This window comes from Podarcis raffonei, chromosome 4, assembly GCF_027172205.1.
Source record: "Podarcis raffonei isolate rPodRaf1 chromosome 4, rPodRaf1.pri, whole genome shotgun sequence".
NCBI classification, from domain to species: domain Eukaryota; kingdom Metazoa; phylum Chordata; class Lepidosauria; order Squamata; family Lacertidae; genus Podarcis; species Podarcis raffonei.
This window is the reverse complement of record NC_070605.1, coordinates 52,916,516-52,933,825: the sequence shown is the minus strand read 5'-3', so window position 1 is coordinate 52,933,825 and position 17,310 is coordinate 52,916,516. Positions and strand designations below refer to the sequence as shown.

At 41.5% G+C, this 17,310-nt stretch overlaps 1 protein-coding gene across 12 annotated transcripts in view; it reads left to right on the top strand.

The window, feature by feature from the left end:
• The window catches only part of TIAM1 (TIAM Rac1 associated GEF 1), a 188,219-nt gene that overhangs the window by 167,363 nt on the left and 3,546 nt on the right, over positions 1-17,310 (top strand). For 8 of the 12 annotated variants that reach the window (XM_053386573.1, XM_053386577.1, XM_053386574.1 and 5 more), the window contains 11 exons: positions 1,799-1,978; positions 3,136-3,204; positions 3,514-3,639; positions 4,918-5,026; positions 6,681-6,860; positions 7,862-7,980; positions 9,109-9,217; positions 11,194-11,252; positions 12,529-12,631; positions 14,619-14,706; positions 15,150-15,322. In XM_053386573.1, coding sequence (XP_053242548.1) covers positions 1,799-1,978; positions 3,136-3,204; positions 3,514-3,639; positions 4,918-5,026; positions 6,681-6,860; positions 7,862-7,980; positions 9,109-9,217; positions 11,194-11,252; positions 12,529-12,631; positions 14,619-14,706; positions 15,150-15,322 — 1,315 coding nt within the window. Of the gene's footprint in view, positions 1-1,798; positions 1,979-3,135; positions 3,205-3,513; positions 3,640-4,917; positions 5,027-6,680; positions 6,861-7,861; positions 7,981-9,108; positions 9,218-11,193; positions 11,253-12,528; positions 12,632-14,618; positions 14,707-15,149; positions 15,372-17,310 lie in introns of all 12 variants that reach the window. The other 4 variants (XM_053386581.1, XM_053386585.1, XM_053386580.1 and 1 more) reach the window with 3 other exon arrangements.

Genomic DNA, 17,310 nt, shown 5'->3' with positions numbered 1-17,310 from the left:
TTTTGTTGGGGGTACCCATATTTCAAGTTCCGAAGGGGATCCAATCAACTTCTTGCTTCTTACTGCTGTTTTAATGTCCACAAATCTAACCTTATGATGTTCACAGTACTATCCAGTCCTTTCTTATTGTTTTTCCACATCTCTTGTTGTTATTTTCATATATTTTTCCTTTCTCTTTGTGACCTCTGATAGTCCCCACAAGCTGGTTAGAACAGTTTGTAATCCTGCATGGATATTATTTTTTTTATCCAGTAGCCATATCCAGACGTTTTCCATATAACATCACTTCCATACATCAAAACAGTCTTAGCGTCATTAATATTCACCAATCTGCCTCCTTTCTCAAAACCTCTGAGGAGATTCACCAGGAATGCAGTCTGAAAACAGGTCTGTTCCTCCTCCCGGCTATAAATCCTTTGGCAAGATGGCGACTCTGAATTAATTGTTGCGCCATTCCAAAAGCTCTTATTGCTTCTCGATCTCCATAAAGCATACTTTTGGTTAAAGTTTATCTCCACACAGACCTTAATCATCCTGCTTGGGTCGGTTCAACCGATGATTCTAATGAGGAGGGGTTCTTGTAAATCACATAGAAGGAAAGTAAAAAAGGTCCCCCCCCATTCAGTCCCGTTGTCAACATACCCCGCCTTTGGTGTATCTTCATCGTAAAATATTCCTGTTTCTCCAACCCGTCATCTTCTTTCGCAGAGGTCACTTAAATTAGCAGACTTCAGCCCCCTTCTTCACTTGAAATATGTGCATTTGCTTCTTTTGTAATTAATTATTCCAAAATGCTGCAGCTAGTGCGCGATCAGAGACAGCATCCAGGAGAGCTGAGGTCCACACGGGGGCATTCTGCCTAGGGCCCTCACCCCCTTCTTTCGAATTTGGGGGTGATTTATGGGCACAGCAGGCAAGGGCAGTGTTCCCCATTTCCTTGGGGCAACAAGGGAGGCTGCCTACTCCCATAACAGCCTCTTAATTACCCCGTGTGGGTCGGAGAGATGGTATTGTCGGCCATCTTCCAATGCGCCCCTAGTGCCCCCCCACCAGTTGAAGTTTCTGAACAGTCTTCAGAGGCAGCCCTACATATAACATGTTGCAGTAATCTAACCTAGAGATTACCAGAGCATAGAGAACAGAAATTAGTCTATCCCTGTCCAGATAGCGGCGAGGCTGGGCAATTTTTGTGGAGTGCCATCGTGCCCCTTTCCCTCAGAAACAACAAAATGGCAAATGAGGTAAACAAGAGGGTGGTCGTAAAACCTGTCAGTTTAAAATAAAAGGCATATTCCGTGTCTTCTCTGCTTGGCCTCCTGGGAACAATCTTGTGTCAAGCAATTCTAGCAAACTCCTAAGGGTGTGAATATCTCAGTAATTGGCATCTCAAACCTGGACATTTGAGCCCAGCTCTCTTACTGCGACATCTGAATAACATTTCTGCACTGTTGATATAACCTCTTGTGAAGTTATGCTGATGCAGCAGTTGGTAAACCCTGTCGTAAGCAGCTATTTCCTAGTGCAGCAGGCTTCAGGACTGGGCTTGTAGAATGCTTTAATTACCTTGTGTACAGCATCGCATAGTGCCTTTGGAAAAGTAATCATGTGTAATTTGCATTGTTATGGTGTCGATGTGATATACTACATTTTGCTTTAGAAGAGCCCGGTAATTTGAAGTGCTTTAAATCGGAGAAACAATGATGATAGCTTAATCTGGACATTTCAATGGGACTGGTAACGATGGCACCATTGTTTCTGGAAAATAACATCGGCTATATGTGTGTTTTTAATTTTAAAGAGCACAGAACAGGTTGCTGCTTTTTGTCGCAGTCTTCATGAGATGAATTCGTCTGACTCTTGTGTGACCCCTCAGGAATTTACTGGGCCTCAGCAAGCCACTACAAGACAGCTAACCGATGCTGACAAACTGCGCAAGGTTATTTGTGAACTCCTTGAAACAGAACGCACATATGTCAAGGTGAACTGCTGCTTTTGGGAAATGCTTAATAGTCATGTATAAAAGGCAGTGTGGAGGGATGCGCTCACCCTGAAAGGGGCTTGATCCTTTGTGTGTGCTCCCCTGAAGCCTGCACATAAAATGCATGGGCAACTGGACTGTCCACTGTCTTCCATTGTCTTCACCTGCCCACCCCATGGCCTGTTAACCTTAGCTGATGCAGGAGAAAGGGAAGAAGCAGACACAGAAAAGCACTTGGGACTGCGCATCCTAGCATCCCTGCGGGGAAATTGGTACAACCCTCAGTTTCCCACAAGTGATGCTGGAATGTGTAATCCTCACAAGGGCATGGGTGCTCTGAACATCGCCACCGCCAGCTCCCATCTTCTCCAGTCCTGGATAAGCTTAGTGAGGTGAACAAGAAAGGGTGGTGGTGGTGGACACTTAGAATCAGGTGGAGTAGTAGCTGCTCCTCTGTATCCTGCTCACAAGACCAAGCATGTTCAGCTTTGCAAGCACTCCCATTAGATTATTTGTGAAATCCCCAGTGTTAAGCTTCTGTCTCTTAGTCACAAACCTGGTGGAGCATGGCATTCTTCTATTCCCTGCTGATGTCAAAGTTCTGGCAGGAGCTAAGTGGCTGCAAATGGCTCTCTGGGAGCCCACATGTTTGCATGGTCCTTGTAAGCCTTGGCTTTGTTTACTGTCTCATGTAACCTAGCCAATGGTTTATTAAGATGGCTTGTTTAACCAATCATTGTGTTTTGCCACAATTTATGGTTCACTAAGTAGGGGTTCTTTGCAACTGAAGGTTAACAAGGTAGAAACCCTTCTTTGCCACACTGAATGAAGAGAGGGGTGGGGGAGAGTATGAGCCCAATGCTTAGATCAGACATGCTAAGTCTCTTTTAAAGGGTAAAGGGGACCCCTGACCATTAGGTCCAGTTGCGGCCGACTCTGGGGTTGTGGCGCTCATCTCACTTTATTGGCCGAGGGAGCCGGCGTACAGCTTCTGGGTCATGTGGCCAGCATGACTAAGCCGCTTCTGGAGAACCAGAGCAGCGCTTTGCTAAATTCTGTTTAAATTATGTGCAAACCAGCTCCAGGAAGATGCTTTAAACCTGTACTTTCTAGGATTGGGAGAAAATGCAGCTAAAGTAATTTTCTTTTACTTTCAGGATTTAAATTGTCTAATGGAGAGATACCTGATGCCTCTGCAAAAGGAAACATTCCTCACTCAAGAAGAGGTATGGAACTTTCCCCAGTATATTATTCAGGAAGGTTTGTTGGCTGAAATTAAACAAGATGCAGTGTAGATTCGAACCGTGAAATTCTGAAATGGATTTTTTAGCATAATGAAGCTGATGACTGATATTGCCAAGGATTTGTAAGGGCAAACATGTTCAAATAAAGGCTGGTTAGCTGGATTAGACTTTTATACTAAAATCAGATTGCTGGCATTTAGGAGTCTGAAAATGTAGAGATAATGTGTTGTTACATATTTTATGTGAGAGGAATAATTTTCAAGCCATGTTTCCCTATTTCTTTCTCACCAGCTTGACGTTCTCTTTGGAAATTTGACTGAAATGGTGGCATTTCAGGTTGAATTCCTAAAAACGCTTGAAGATGGGGTGAGGTTGGTTCCAGATCTGGAAAAGCTTGAAAAAGTTGACCAGTTTAAAGTAAGCATTTATTTTAATTAATCAGTAGCATTACTCCTAACTCTCCATTAATTTAATTTAATTTAATTCAATTCATAGTATGCTATAAGGATGTTTTCATATCCAGTTTCTCACTTGTATTTTTGTTGAAGAGTAAATAACAGAAATTTCATTGTCTTAAGACCTCAGTTCAGGCAAGGCTAGTGTGCCATTTTCTAGAAAATAACACTGGAAATCTGAACTATAAACTGCGCTCTGTTTGCTCTTGACAAAAAAGCAGAAAAGAAAGCCACTTCTTTATTACCCTTCTCTTTCCTGTTACCAGGAATTACATAATACATAAAAGAAATGTAAAGGAAAAAAGTAAAAACTAATTGCAAAGAAGCAGTATCAGAGGAACTGGAAAATGTTTTAAATATTGCATTATTAGGTTATAACATTACTAAACGGGAATATGTGCATGTTCTATAAATCTTTATCATTTAAGTGCAGATTGTTCTCTTCAGTTTTTTACTTTCATCTGACCTCAGTAAGAGAGCAGGATTGTGTGGTAAATGATCCCTAGGTGTGGGTTTCTTGTAGGGCTGTACATTAAATAAATAATAAGGCCAGTCTCTTGGTAGTGATCTCTCCCTTCTTGAGGCAGCTTTTGATGGTCTGTTGCTATGGATGCTACCCAGAAACTTTCCTCATTCCCTCTGAAGGTAGGAGGGAATTCTAGATTTCTGAACTACCTCCTTCAGAAATGAAAATGTCCACTTTCCTCCAAAGGGGCCAGTGTTTTCTTATTGGTCCCCAAAAGCATCCATCATAGATGTCCAGATGGCAAAATGTAGGGGGGTAAATACTATAAACTGCCCTGGGATCCTTGGGTAAAGGGAAGTATATTAATTTAATAAATAAATAAATAAATAAATAAATAAATTCCTACGAATTCACATTTCATTTTAAGATGTTATTAGGAAGAGAGGGAAACTCCAGTGGCCCTTCCCCCCTCCCACCCCCACTTCAATGTTGTTCATCAAAAAAATGTTCTAAGTGGAGTCTTTTGCGATTTTTGTTTTACATTCTTATCGTGCTTGAAATTGAGGCTTGCCAATGAAATCGGTTGATCCTTAAGACATTCCTTGTATTCTGAATTACCAACTTCCTTCTCCTTCTGGTCTCAAAAGCTCTAGTCGTATGATATGGGTGGAGGGATGAGAAAAAGTATTGTATACTTTATAGAATGTCTGAATGCACTATTAAAAAACAAACAAAGCAGCTAAAATTCTCTGCTTTCCATTCTCTTGATCCTAGAAAGTGTTATTTTCCTTGGGTGGGTCATTCCTTTATTATGCTGATCGTTTCAAGCTCTACAGTGCCTTTTGTGCCAGCCATACAAAAGTTCCAAAAGTTCTTGTGAAAGGTAAGAGCTATATGAACGCAACATACCTCCCTTATTCTCAAATTGTGTGGTAGCCTCTCTCAAACCGTAACATTGCATCACTACATTCAGGGTTTGGGCGATGCTAGAGCTATATGTGCTTGTAGCCCTGTGAATACAGGCATGGATTATTTTGCTGTGCGATCTTTTGAAGTCTTTCAAAACTGTTAATACAGGTTTAATACCAGGATGATGAGTGATACAATTTGTGTGTCACTTTAAAACTCTTTTTTACTCTTGTATATTAGCTGGTAACAAACCTATTCAGAGTTCTCTTTGCTTAAGTAATTCATCTTCTGGAAACTGGGGTGCTTGTATCAGCAAACTCTTCCCCAAACAAACTAGATAGAAAGGCAGTTCCATGTTCTTAAGCTCCAGAGGAGTATTTTTTTTAGAGCTACCTGCAAAATTAATCATACACAGAAGTTTCCTGTGAAATATTTATGTACATAGGGAAATGGTTCCTTTACAGCACAGCTTGCATATCCATAATGCATATATATCTTTATCAGGAATGATTTGTGGGTGGAAGAGGAAGTTGCAAGTTCTGTAGTGTAATGTAAGGTTAATTTATTTTTGCACTGGGATCCATTGATCCCTGGACTGCATTCAGGTCTGTGCACATATAAAGTGGGGGAGGCCAAAGAGGGAGCCATTTCATGAAGCCGCCTTTCTGCTAGTCCATATGAATATTTATCACGGATGGTGTACATGGAGTATGTGTTGGCTGGTGCTATGGGTGGGATGAGGCAGGTAGCTCTAGGTAGGAGAGGAGATGGAGAGTTGCTTCATGTATTGTCATATAACGTTAATCAGCTTTGTGGCAACCAAGGAAGTTCATATGGCGTTGGGAGGATGTAATCACTTATGCCATACAGCATTTAATATCTGATGGGAAACTACAGGGAAGAAGCTGGACCACTGGTCCATCTAGATCAATATTGATCCATCTAGCAGGGGCTGTCCAGGATTCCAGGCAGGAGTCTTTCCTAGTTGTGTCTGAGATTGAACCTAAGACCTCTCTGCAGGTAAAGCGTTTGCTTTAGCACTGTGCCACAGCCCCGCTCTCCTCCAGGAAGCAAGCCCTAGGAAGGGAAGAGGTCTTCTGTTAACAACCTGCCCATGAAGCTGCATACCACAATCTTCAAATACTGTCAGCCAACAATACTTTTCTCTTGTGCCTTCCAAGTGGATTTTATTTTTTAAAAATGCAGTCCATGTGCAAATTTGCACTCCCTTACCTCCCTGTACAAACCCTGCGCGTGCCAGCTGATTCCATTATAGGCACATCATTCAACTGACTGTTTCCATATCCATTTTCATGAAGTCACATTTCCATGCTTGAGTTTTGGGTATTTTTCTCACCACTTTCCCCACCCCCCTCATCACCTGCCTTCCTGTTTTCTTGTTGGAATGGTGCTTGAGAAATCTGTCACCCCACAAACCATGTGGGTGGTGGCTACACCTTAAAATTTAACAATATTCATCTTACTGTATATCTGTATTTTGTTTGCCACCTTGAGTACCTTCAGGCAGAGAGAGTGGTAGATAAATAATATGTAATAATATATTTTTTAAATGAAGCGAAATGTTTTCATCATGTCCTGAGAGTTGCTTTTTATTTCCAACCCTTTAGCTAAGACAGACACTGCGTTTAAGGCTTTTTTGGATGCTCAGAATCCCAGACGACAACACTCATCAACGTTAGAGTCGTACCTTATCAAACCCATCCAGAGGATATTGAAGTACCCTCTTTTGTTGAAAGAACTCTTTGCCCTCACTGATGCAGACAGTGAAGAGCATTATCACCTGGATGGTAAGCTGATATTGAGTGTGATTTTAAAACTTAATGTGTGCCAAGTTTTATTACGCGTTTGTTTTTGTCACATGTTCCTGCATCCTGCTTGCGAGTGTCCCACAGACAGCTGCAGGAGACCAGGATGTTGGACTAGGTAGGCCTTTGGTCTAATCCAGGAGGACCCTGCTTGTGTTCTGTAGAGCCACTTAACATGTTACAAGGTGACCCACATTTGTAACTCTTGAAAGGAGTTCATATAGCTAAAGGTATGTGGGGAACCTGCACCTAGAGGTTTAATTGGTCCCTGCTTATGAAGATGTGGGGTAGGGAGAAAGTTTTGTTGCATGTTCTCAGATTTGCCAATGCACAGTACAGAAAAGATAAGGTCAACCCACCCTGGAAACTTTAGGGATCTTAATTGAGAAGCTGTGTGCTTGAAGATAGTCTCTAAGAGTGCATGCACAGGGCAACACTTGCACATTTTGTTCTGTAATTGATCACACCCTTGGGTGGTCGTGCTGTTGCATCAACACATGCAAAGCATTCAGTTTTGCATGTGTTGCTGAGTAGATAAAAACGGTGTATGTGCAATACTGTAGTATGCATTGCATGGCTGTGTAACTGGTTGTGATTCATTAAAAATAAAATTGCACAGCTACTGTCCCTCAGTACTATCAAGACTGTAGTTCAGTGAGTCCAAATTTAATCACTGCTCCTTCACACACTCTGCCCAGCCTGAACTAACTCTCCTGTTTGGCTGATAAATCACAGCATTGCTGCAGACTGAGGAACATAATAAAAAGATAACGCAGGAAAAAGAATAACCTATTCCCAGCCAGCAGGTCAAATACATTGTGATGGAAGGTGTTGTGTTGCAAACCAAGAGCACAAGGACAATTGTCTAAATGTTCTAAAAATGCAGTAGAAATGTAATGTAGATAAACGCTCCCAAAGGATAGTAATGCAGTCTGGTATCTCTACTCTCATTGCTTTCTGTTTCTTTGCCTTTCTTCTTCTAGTGGCCATTAAAACAATGAACAAAGTTGCCAGCCATATTAATGAAATGCAGAAAATCCATGAGGAATATGGTGCTGTGTTTGACCAGCTCATTGCAGAGCAAACAGGAGACAAAAAAGAGGTAAGGGCATGTTCTTGGTAGTTTGGAAGATATTTTGATTATTTTTTTTAAAGGATGATATATCTTTTGTGACTTAAGAATTTAATCTCTTATTTCTAGTTGTTAGTTCTGTTTTCTTTCACTGTCTCACAAATCATAAACAGCACATAAACACTCCAGAAGACATGCCTTGGTGGCAATTGTATAAATTCTGGTTCAAGTACTGTGTTGGTATGGTATAAATAGCCTTCTGAAAGGAGATCTTTATCCCAGATGATATCTGTGCTGGGTTTAAACTGATTTTATGTCTGTGTTGCTGTTGTCTGAAACTTGTTACATATAAGTTGTAATTGTTTTTATATATGCAACTATTTTATATAAACCTGTTTTATATTTTTGTTATATTTTAAATCACTTTGGGATGCATTAGTGGAAGTGGTTTATAAATTATTAAATTAAATATATAATACATGACTATCCAACCCATGCACTATATGACTGCCCTATCTATATATCCAGGTTGCTTGGGTTTGTTTCCTTTTCCTTTGCTTTCAGCCTATATTCTTCGAAACAATGATGTGGCCAATGGTGCGTTTGAAAGTAATGTTTAATACCTGTAAAGAAAGCCTATCTGGAAGCTGAAAATGGAAATTGTTAGGACTAGGGCTGTCATTCAAAGAAATCTTAGCCAATAAATTGTATGGGTTTCATTGGTTTATGTTAGATTACATTTACCCATGCATCATTCAAAGAAAAAACATTATCTTAAATATATTAGGAATGCCTAAAATTGGAACTGCTTGCCTTGTTCCTAGCATCAGCTGATGCTGAGGACATGAAATTCACATGCCTTGCTTTTCAGCACCAGCCAGTGCATCTTCTCTCTTCCATTTGGGGTAGGGTGTACAGCCTGCAGTAGGCCAGGAATGGAGAACCTCAGGCCCAGGGGCAAGATCTGCTCCTCCAGGCCTTCGTTTGACACACGTTGCAGTTTTTGAATCATGTCTTTTGTTTAGACTTGCAAAGCCATCATTTTAAAATCCCATTACAAGAATTCACCAGCATGCTTCAGTGTCGATAATTTTATGAAACCAGTTTTTAAAAAGTGCACTGACATTTCTTTTCTGTCTGCGTTTCTCTGGTTGGCAGGTTGCAGATCTTTCTATGGGAGACTTACTTTTGCACACCACAGTCATCTGGCTTAATCCTCCCACATCGCTTGGGAAGTGGAAAAAGGAACCTGAATTGGCAGCATTTGGTATGTGCTTTTTCCCAAAAAACAAAGCAAATGATAGTTTTCATTTAGAACTTAGGCAGAATTTGCCAATGATTGTTTCCGGGGTCACAGCTCCAGGGGAGTCTCCTACCATTCCAGGTTAGCGCTTTATCACAGCCTTGCAAATAAGCCCACAAAAGTTGCTAGCCTGCAACCGTGCTGGGGCCTGGCAGAAGAGAAATGTGGAGCTGTGTCCCTCTTGCAGCAGCCTGCTAAATTTTTGTGCTGGGCACAGAGCAGGGGGCTTCCCTCTTCTGGTAGCTTGGCTTTTATGCTAGGCAAAGGGGAGGGACAGAGTGTTCTATCCCTGCTGTTTGGCCTGCATAGGAGTCCTTGTTGCTATGGGTGGACTACCAGGCAGTGCTTAAATGCAAACTACTTTAGCAATAAACAGTAAGTGCAAGAAAAAGGACCTTTCCCTAAAAAAAAGTAGTGTCTGTTGTGCCACAGGACTTCCATGCACCAAAATTGCTCCTCCTGCCATGTGGAATGTATAGTTCATGAAATCGCCTCTGCATTGTGAGTAGGTTAGGTATGGGTACCATGAGCTTATAGGTTTTGGCTGAACTGAATCAGCACATCCTGAAAATTACTCTTCACGTGTCAGTCATGTAAATTTAGGAGCCCAGTCTGCTCTGGTTGAAAATGGTGTCTAACCATGATCAACCAGTTTCTCCTTCCATCCTCAATTTAGATCCATCGGGGCTATTGGCCTACATTTTACTCCCATGTAAATGTTGATGCTGGTTCCTTTCCTTAGCACAGCAGTGTGGCAGAATTAATTGCCTGCAGATGAACTAGGAATGCATGACAATGTAATAAGATTAGCAGCATGGATTTTTAAAAAACCTCTTTTGAAGTAATACATTAGCTTTGTAACTTATGGATATCTGGGACTTTATTCACTGAATTTTGTCCTTTTAAAATATATGAGCTACTATTATGTTGATTGCTTATAGGAACCTTATTCAATCAAGAAAATTAACTGCTAATCATTAAACTGCTTGCTCTGGAGTAATCCCATTATAATGCATAAAATAATTCCCACAATATGTAGTTTGATGATAACCAGTTTAAGTGTCTGTAATGTTTTTAATATAAAGCTATAATCTAGAACTGTGGTGGGCAGACTTCAGGTTTGTGAGATGTGCTTCGTTTTTTATTAGAGCCCTTGCTTAGATCCACCAACCAGAGCCTAATGCAAAAGACATGAATTTAGTATTAAATTCCATAAATTTGCCTTCGGTATCAGAGCTGAATGGTGCTCACACTCCTTCCATGCTCAAACCCATTCCTGTTTACCTTAATCTTTCTTCATTTCAGGAATATAATGTTAGGATGAGGGGAAGTCAGAAATCCATGCCTATTTATTGCAAACCAATCAGATTTATACCAGTAGATTGAGATATATTCTCTGCCCACCCCTGATTTAGAATACTTGCATGCAAAGGTATAATAATATATCCGTAGCAGTTGGGGTGGGGGGGAAACAGTGTACTGACACTTGATTTTGCCAGCATCTATTCTGGACAGTATAAATTATTTCATATTTTTAATAAGCTATGACTTTTATGTTTTGCATTCATAATCCCCCACCATCATTATATTCCTTAGCAGGATTGTTCTGAAAGCTAATGTATCAGCATTACATATGTATAATATTCCCCAACCATGTTTTTTCTTGTAAAATATTTCAATGATAATTTTATTATGTTTTTATGTATTTTGGGAGCCGTCCAGAACGGCTGGGATGACCCAGTTAGATGGGTGGGGTATAAATAATAAAATGATGATGATGTGATAAGCATTTGAAATTTCCAAGCATAAACTTAGTTGTTTGGGCGCATGGGATATGTACGTGGGAATGTATCCACCTCCCCTTTTCCCACTACTTTGACTTAACAATCTATTCCACACTACAAATTACTGGTTTTCTATATATTTTGGTCCCTCTCTAGTATTCAAAACTGCTGTGGTTCTTGTCTATAAAGATGGCTCCAAACAGAAGAAAAAATTGGTAAGTTTTTCTATTACAGTAAATAATACTATCAGTATTTAAAACTGGCACATGCTGAAACTTCCCTGCAGTTCCCAGTAGATAGTCAGAGTCACACATGTGAAGTCACCTCTCAGGAAGGGATGTGGAGGCAGAAGCCAGACTGTCTTTGAAGGACTCCAGAGGCATCGTTCTGTTGGCTTCAAGAACACAGGAAGAGCCCTGTTGTATCAGATCAATGGCCCGTCTAGTACAGCATCCTGTTCTCACAGTGGCCAACCAAATGCTTGTGCGAAACCCACAAAGCAGGATCTGAGTGTAACAGCGCTCTTTCCTCCTGCTTGTTTCAGCGGCTGGTATTCAGAAGCTGGCCACCTCCGAGTGTACAGATAGCATTGTGCTCGCAGGTTGCCTCTCAGCTGGGAAGCTGGCGACAGCAGCAATCGGGATGCCTTTGAGGGGCACAATGATGTCCTTCAAAGGTAGCCTCCCAATGGATAGGACAACATCGCAGTAAAGTCAGATGGGCAACTTGAGGTGGACAGTGCTGCTCACCCCAATTCTTTTGAAGGAACTGAGCACAACTGTTGCGTATATTAAGCAGCTCTCCTCAATTTCATATGGCATTGTCAGAATCATTGCAGGCACTTGCAGTTGCTATTTTGGACGCAGTCAGCAACTACACAATGCACTGCACACCCTGCATTGTGCAGTGCAGTGTTTCTCAAATGTGGAGGGGCGTTGGCGGGGCTATTGTAGATCGGAGGGGCAGGAGTGTTTTAATCCTTTTGAAAATTCAAATAAAATAATTAGGGGAGCCAGGTTTGAAGGGGGTATGGGATTTAAATGCTAGTTAAAAGGGGGCATGGGTTGAAAAAGATTGAGAAACACTGCCTTAGTACTTTACTAGCTGAGCGGACCTTTGATAAGTCATTACCAGTTCCCAGATCTGGAAGAAGCTATGAACAGTATACTATGGACAGCAAACCACACTGCAAAATAAAACTGACAAATAGTATTTGTGAGATATTTGAACCTAAAGTTTTCTCAGGTCTGTGGGATGGAGTGATTGCCTTTCATTCCCAGGCAAGTGGAATGAAAGAAACCTGAATGCAGTGCTGACTAGCAACATTATTTCTTAAGAAATGGGCAGAGATAGATTGCTAAAGGAAAGGGAAAACACATTCATAGGAAAGAGTTTCATTAGCTTTATTTTTCTGGATACTTCAGACCACAGGTGTGAAGTCAGTGCTATAAAAATAATAATAGGCATGGTTCTCTCCCCGCTCTTATATAGGGAGGATCACACAGGGCTTCAATATACGAAGACTCAGACCCATTCCGTTTCCGTCACATGATTCCTTTAGAAGCTCTGCAAGTTCGGGCACCAGCAAGCGCAGGTAGCAAGCAAACATTTTTCTTTGTGCTTGGATCTGTTTTTAATTTATTTTTTACTACAATGTAAGTTTGTTGTTCTAGCCAAAGGTCATGACAAACCAACCCACAGCAACAGTACCAAGAAAACAATACAGATCATAGAGCCATAATATGAGCCAACATCCACGATATGTTTATCTTACTTAAAAACCTTTGTGCTTTTCTAAACATTCAAGGCAGGTACCAAAACATACATACAAAAAATGGAGCAAATAAAAGCGAGTTCCAACAACAGAAAAATAGAAAATAACCTCAACAGACTCTTCAATGTAAAACCAAATTAAAGACTGAAAAAACACAGCAACTGCCTAGCATACCATGCCTTTTGGTTTGGCAAATGTGGCTGTTCAGCTTCTCCTGAAATTGAAACACACGATCTCTAGATTGGGCTCTGCTGTAGTGAACTCTGTGTGGGCTGCCCTTGAAAAAGGTTTGTAAACTACCATGGTTCCAAAATTCATTATTACACTGGCACGAGCGTAGAACCCATACAATATCACTCCAAAAACATGGGTTAATTACTTCTTTCTGACTGCAGTTCATTATTCTGGTTTTAACCTTAAATGTCCCACATGACCTATGTACTGAAGGAAGCCTCCCCAGTTTTTGAGCTTTCAGATCCTTTGAGGAAGCTCTTATGAGTTTGGCTCTTATGAGAAATGGCTCTTATCCTGCCATTTAATTGCAGTGGTTCACCATTAACTCTAGAGCCTCTTTGGTGGTGGTAACACCTTGGTGGTGCTGAGACATCTTGCTCAGGGATGGCCTCCCTGCTGCCGCCACATAAGTGAGAGATGTCAGCAAACCTTTGCCTAAATTTTGACTAATTTTAAAAGAGGAAATTGCTTAAATCTTTGCCTGTTAAATTTTTTATTTTGATGGAGTATTGTGACTGATTTCTTTAATATACTGTAAGCCACTCAAAGCCATTCTTCTGAGCACTGAATGAATCATCCTGCCATGCTCCCAGGCCTCATTTGCCATGTTCAGTGAAATGCTTGTTTAAGCATGTAGGCAGCCTTATTTGAGGTTGATCACTGCTGAGCTTGAGTCACTCAAAAGACTTGCTGGGAACCACTGGGTCCTATGCTATAGCAATGTTAGTTTTTCTTATTTCAGAGCATTCCCAATCCCTTTTAACCAGTGGCTTCATGTTGCTGACCAACCATTAAAACAAGCAAACCACCGTTCATTTCCTACATATATAAAGAAAGGTTTAAACCTCAAGCTGCCAGATTGTGTTTCCAACTTGGAAGGTGGTTTAGGTTAGCACTGATGTTCATCTGGCCCTTACTTGATTGCAACTCACTTGTCTTGTCATTCTGCATGTCGGTCTACAAAAATTCTATTGTCTGATCTGATCTCCAGAAACTGCTGTCATGGAGAGTAAATAGAGAGACACTTTTTTGAAGTGCATGAAACAAGTATTCCTAATATGCGCTGCTGGTGTGCACTGCATGTGGCCTGGCTGTATGAGTTGTTAGGTTCACTCCGGTGAAAGCTGAATCTTGTTGAACAGCTGGAAGCCCACTAGCAAGCAGAGAAGCTGCAGGAAGCCCTAAAACAGATAGTGGAATAGTTTTGTGGCAAGTGAGCCTACAATTCTTTTCTCTGTTGTGCTGTAACATGGTATTGCAGGCTCGAGAGAACAACTTACGACTGTCAATGTTGCCCTTGAAGCCACAGAATAAGCAATAAGAGATCATCCCAAAGGAGTAGCCTTGGCTGTTCTCTTATTTCATTCTCTTTGCTTTAAAATGTGGATTGTGCAGCCTGTGGCTCCTCTGGAAGTAACCAAACTCTCATTTGGTGCAGCCTTTAGAAGCTGATGCTCACACAGTCCTGGTGAATCTTGCATAGCTCTCCCTTTTGTCAGTCACGGGGGATGGCCGTAGTAGCCATGAAAATTCAAAACACGGTTTTTTTAAAGTGTTTTTATCTTCCTTCTAGACGCAGAGGCCAATTCTGTCTGTGAGATTGTTCATGTGAAATCTGAGTCTGAAGGCAGGCCAGAGAGGTCATTCCACCTTTGTTGTAGGTAAGAGAGTGCTGTTTTTAAATATACAAATATATTTGACTCTTGTAATGAAGCTTATTGTTACTGTTTATTGTAAGCCACTCTGAAAGCCACAGCCAAGAGCAGCCAACAAAAGATGAATGAACAGATCAATAGTTAGATAGAGGACTAGATAATGTTGAGGAAAGCTGGGCATAGAACTGGAAAACCTGGGTTTAATTCTGATCATTGCCAGGGTCTTTCTGTGGCCTTGACATTGTTCTGCTCCTTAGTTCCCGGTCTGTAGTGTTAGAACAGTGGCTGATCTAACAGGATTCTTGTGAGGGTGAACTCAGTTAAGATTGTACAGCAGCTTGCAACATTACACAGCAAATTAAGCTAAATAAATAGAATGCAAATGCAAACAGTTTTGCTAGCTTGGTGCCTTACTTGTGTTCCCTTTTTTCTTTCTTTCTTTCATCTAGTTCCCCAGATCATCGGAAGGACTTTCTGAAGTCTATTCACTCAATATTACGCGACAAGCACAGAAGGCAGCTTCTTAAAACTGAAAGTTTGCCTTCATCCCAGCAGTATGTTCCTTTTGGAGGAAAAAGACTGAGTGCTTTAAAAGGTGCAAGGCCAGCTATGAACAGGGCAGGTACTGTAGGGTTACAGCTTTTCAAGATCTCGGTAACCCAACCACCGCTGTAAGACACGCCTGAGTTCTTTATTTGTGCAAAATGGTGGTGGTGCTTTCATGTTCCTCATGAGTTCAGATCTCACTCTTCCTTTAAAAGCACATCGCTCAGGGTGGGGGGGGGGCTGTACTTTGGCAAGAACCTTTCAAGCTTGAAAGTTATCCAGGTGGGGTTATTTACTAGTCCATCAGATGTGTTACCAATAGGCAGACATTTACGTTTAGCAAGGCAAGACCCCTTGTAAGGTGAACCATGCCTACATAATTTAGTAGTAGACCTTGAAGCAAGAGGGAAATTGCTGTCTTTTTAGCTTCTGTCTCCATCTTTTATTTATTTCATAGGCTGCCTTGTGGGGGTGGGGGTGGGGACTACCTGCATTTCCCATGACTTAGGGCAGGTGGTTGCATTATCACATTATCAGTTGACCTTCAGCAATCTAACAAACTGGAAAGCGTATGATTGTGGGACAGGGGAGTAGAGACGAAAAGCTGTGCTGTCTTCAGGAAAAAGCAAAATATGGAGCTTTACAGGATTTTTATCTTGGATCTAAGTGAAAAATTAACCGTGTATCCTGGGTATTTTTACCTCTTTTGTAACAGACCAATAATATTCACAGCAGGACTTTTTGTGCAAGACTCTGCACCTCAGAGGCCTGGTTATGAGTGCTGAGGAAAAACAAACTGGCATTTTGCTTTCTGCTGCAGAGCCCCCTTAATTTCCTGCTGACTCCTTTTGTTCCTAAATAGCAGAACATTTGTCTCAAGAGAGCAGGAACTGTGTAATGCTCTACCTTTTTCTCCACTCTAAAATTCTACAACCTGACTGTTAACTTTATGATGCCAGGTTTGGGGGTGTTTCTGTTTGGTGGTTAAGTATCAAACAGCTTAGAATTAGGTCTGAGCCTAATTCACAAGCGAGTAACTTGTACTGGAATAGCTACACGGTTGCTGGGAGGACCTCTTGAGAATGAACAAATGGGTTTGCTTCTCCTTTGGAATAGACACACATCCATGGACTTGTACAGTCTTCTTTAGCATCTATTCATTATCAGCTCCCTACAGTCTCTGGATCTGACCCATACTTAATAATAATAATAACAATAACAACAACAACAACAACAACAACAACAACAACAACAACAATAATAATAATAATAATAATAATAATAATAATTTATTATTTATACCCCGCCCATCTGGCTGGGCCTCCCCAGCCACTCTGGGCGGCTTCCATGGAAACCAAAAATACAGTAAAATATCACACGTTAAAAACTTCCCTGAACAGGTACTTGTACTTAGCCTGTGCTATGCGGCTTCTGGGGAGGAGAGTATAATCTTAACTCACTTCCCTCTCTTAAGCTCACAATTAAGCAAGAAGGAATAGGAAATTGGATCCTTCCTTAAATACATATTTTTGGTCCATTTCATTGAAACCTTAAAGCAGTGGCGTAGCGTGGGTTGTCAGCACCCGGGGCAAGGCAAGTAATTTGCGCCCCCTAACCCATGAGCCAGCTAGGGGCAGAGAGCTGCGAGTGTGAGCGTGCCCCCCCCAGATGTTGCACCCGGTGCGGCCGGCCCCCCCTGCACCCCCCACGCTACGCCACTGCCTTAAAGAGGGTGTAAGACATAAGAAAGTTGGGTGGTCTGCATTTACACACGGGGCATTTTGGGTTTCTTCAGTTCATCAGAGACCTATTGAGCATGGACACCATTTGTCATGTAGTGAATGGCCTGAAGGAGAGATGCATGTGTCAGGGAATCTTATTGAACAGCATTTCTTCATGCGTCTCCCATTGCTTGTTCCTTCTGGGTGCACCAGTGCACCCCCCCAATCAAAAGCTATGGCATTCACTGCAAGACATGCAGAATTCTTGGGAAAGCATGTTTCCCCTCTAAGCAGATCTTAGAACAGGGACGTTCAAGCCTGCGGGCCAAACACCAAGCCTCTG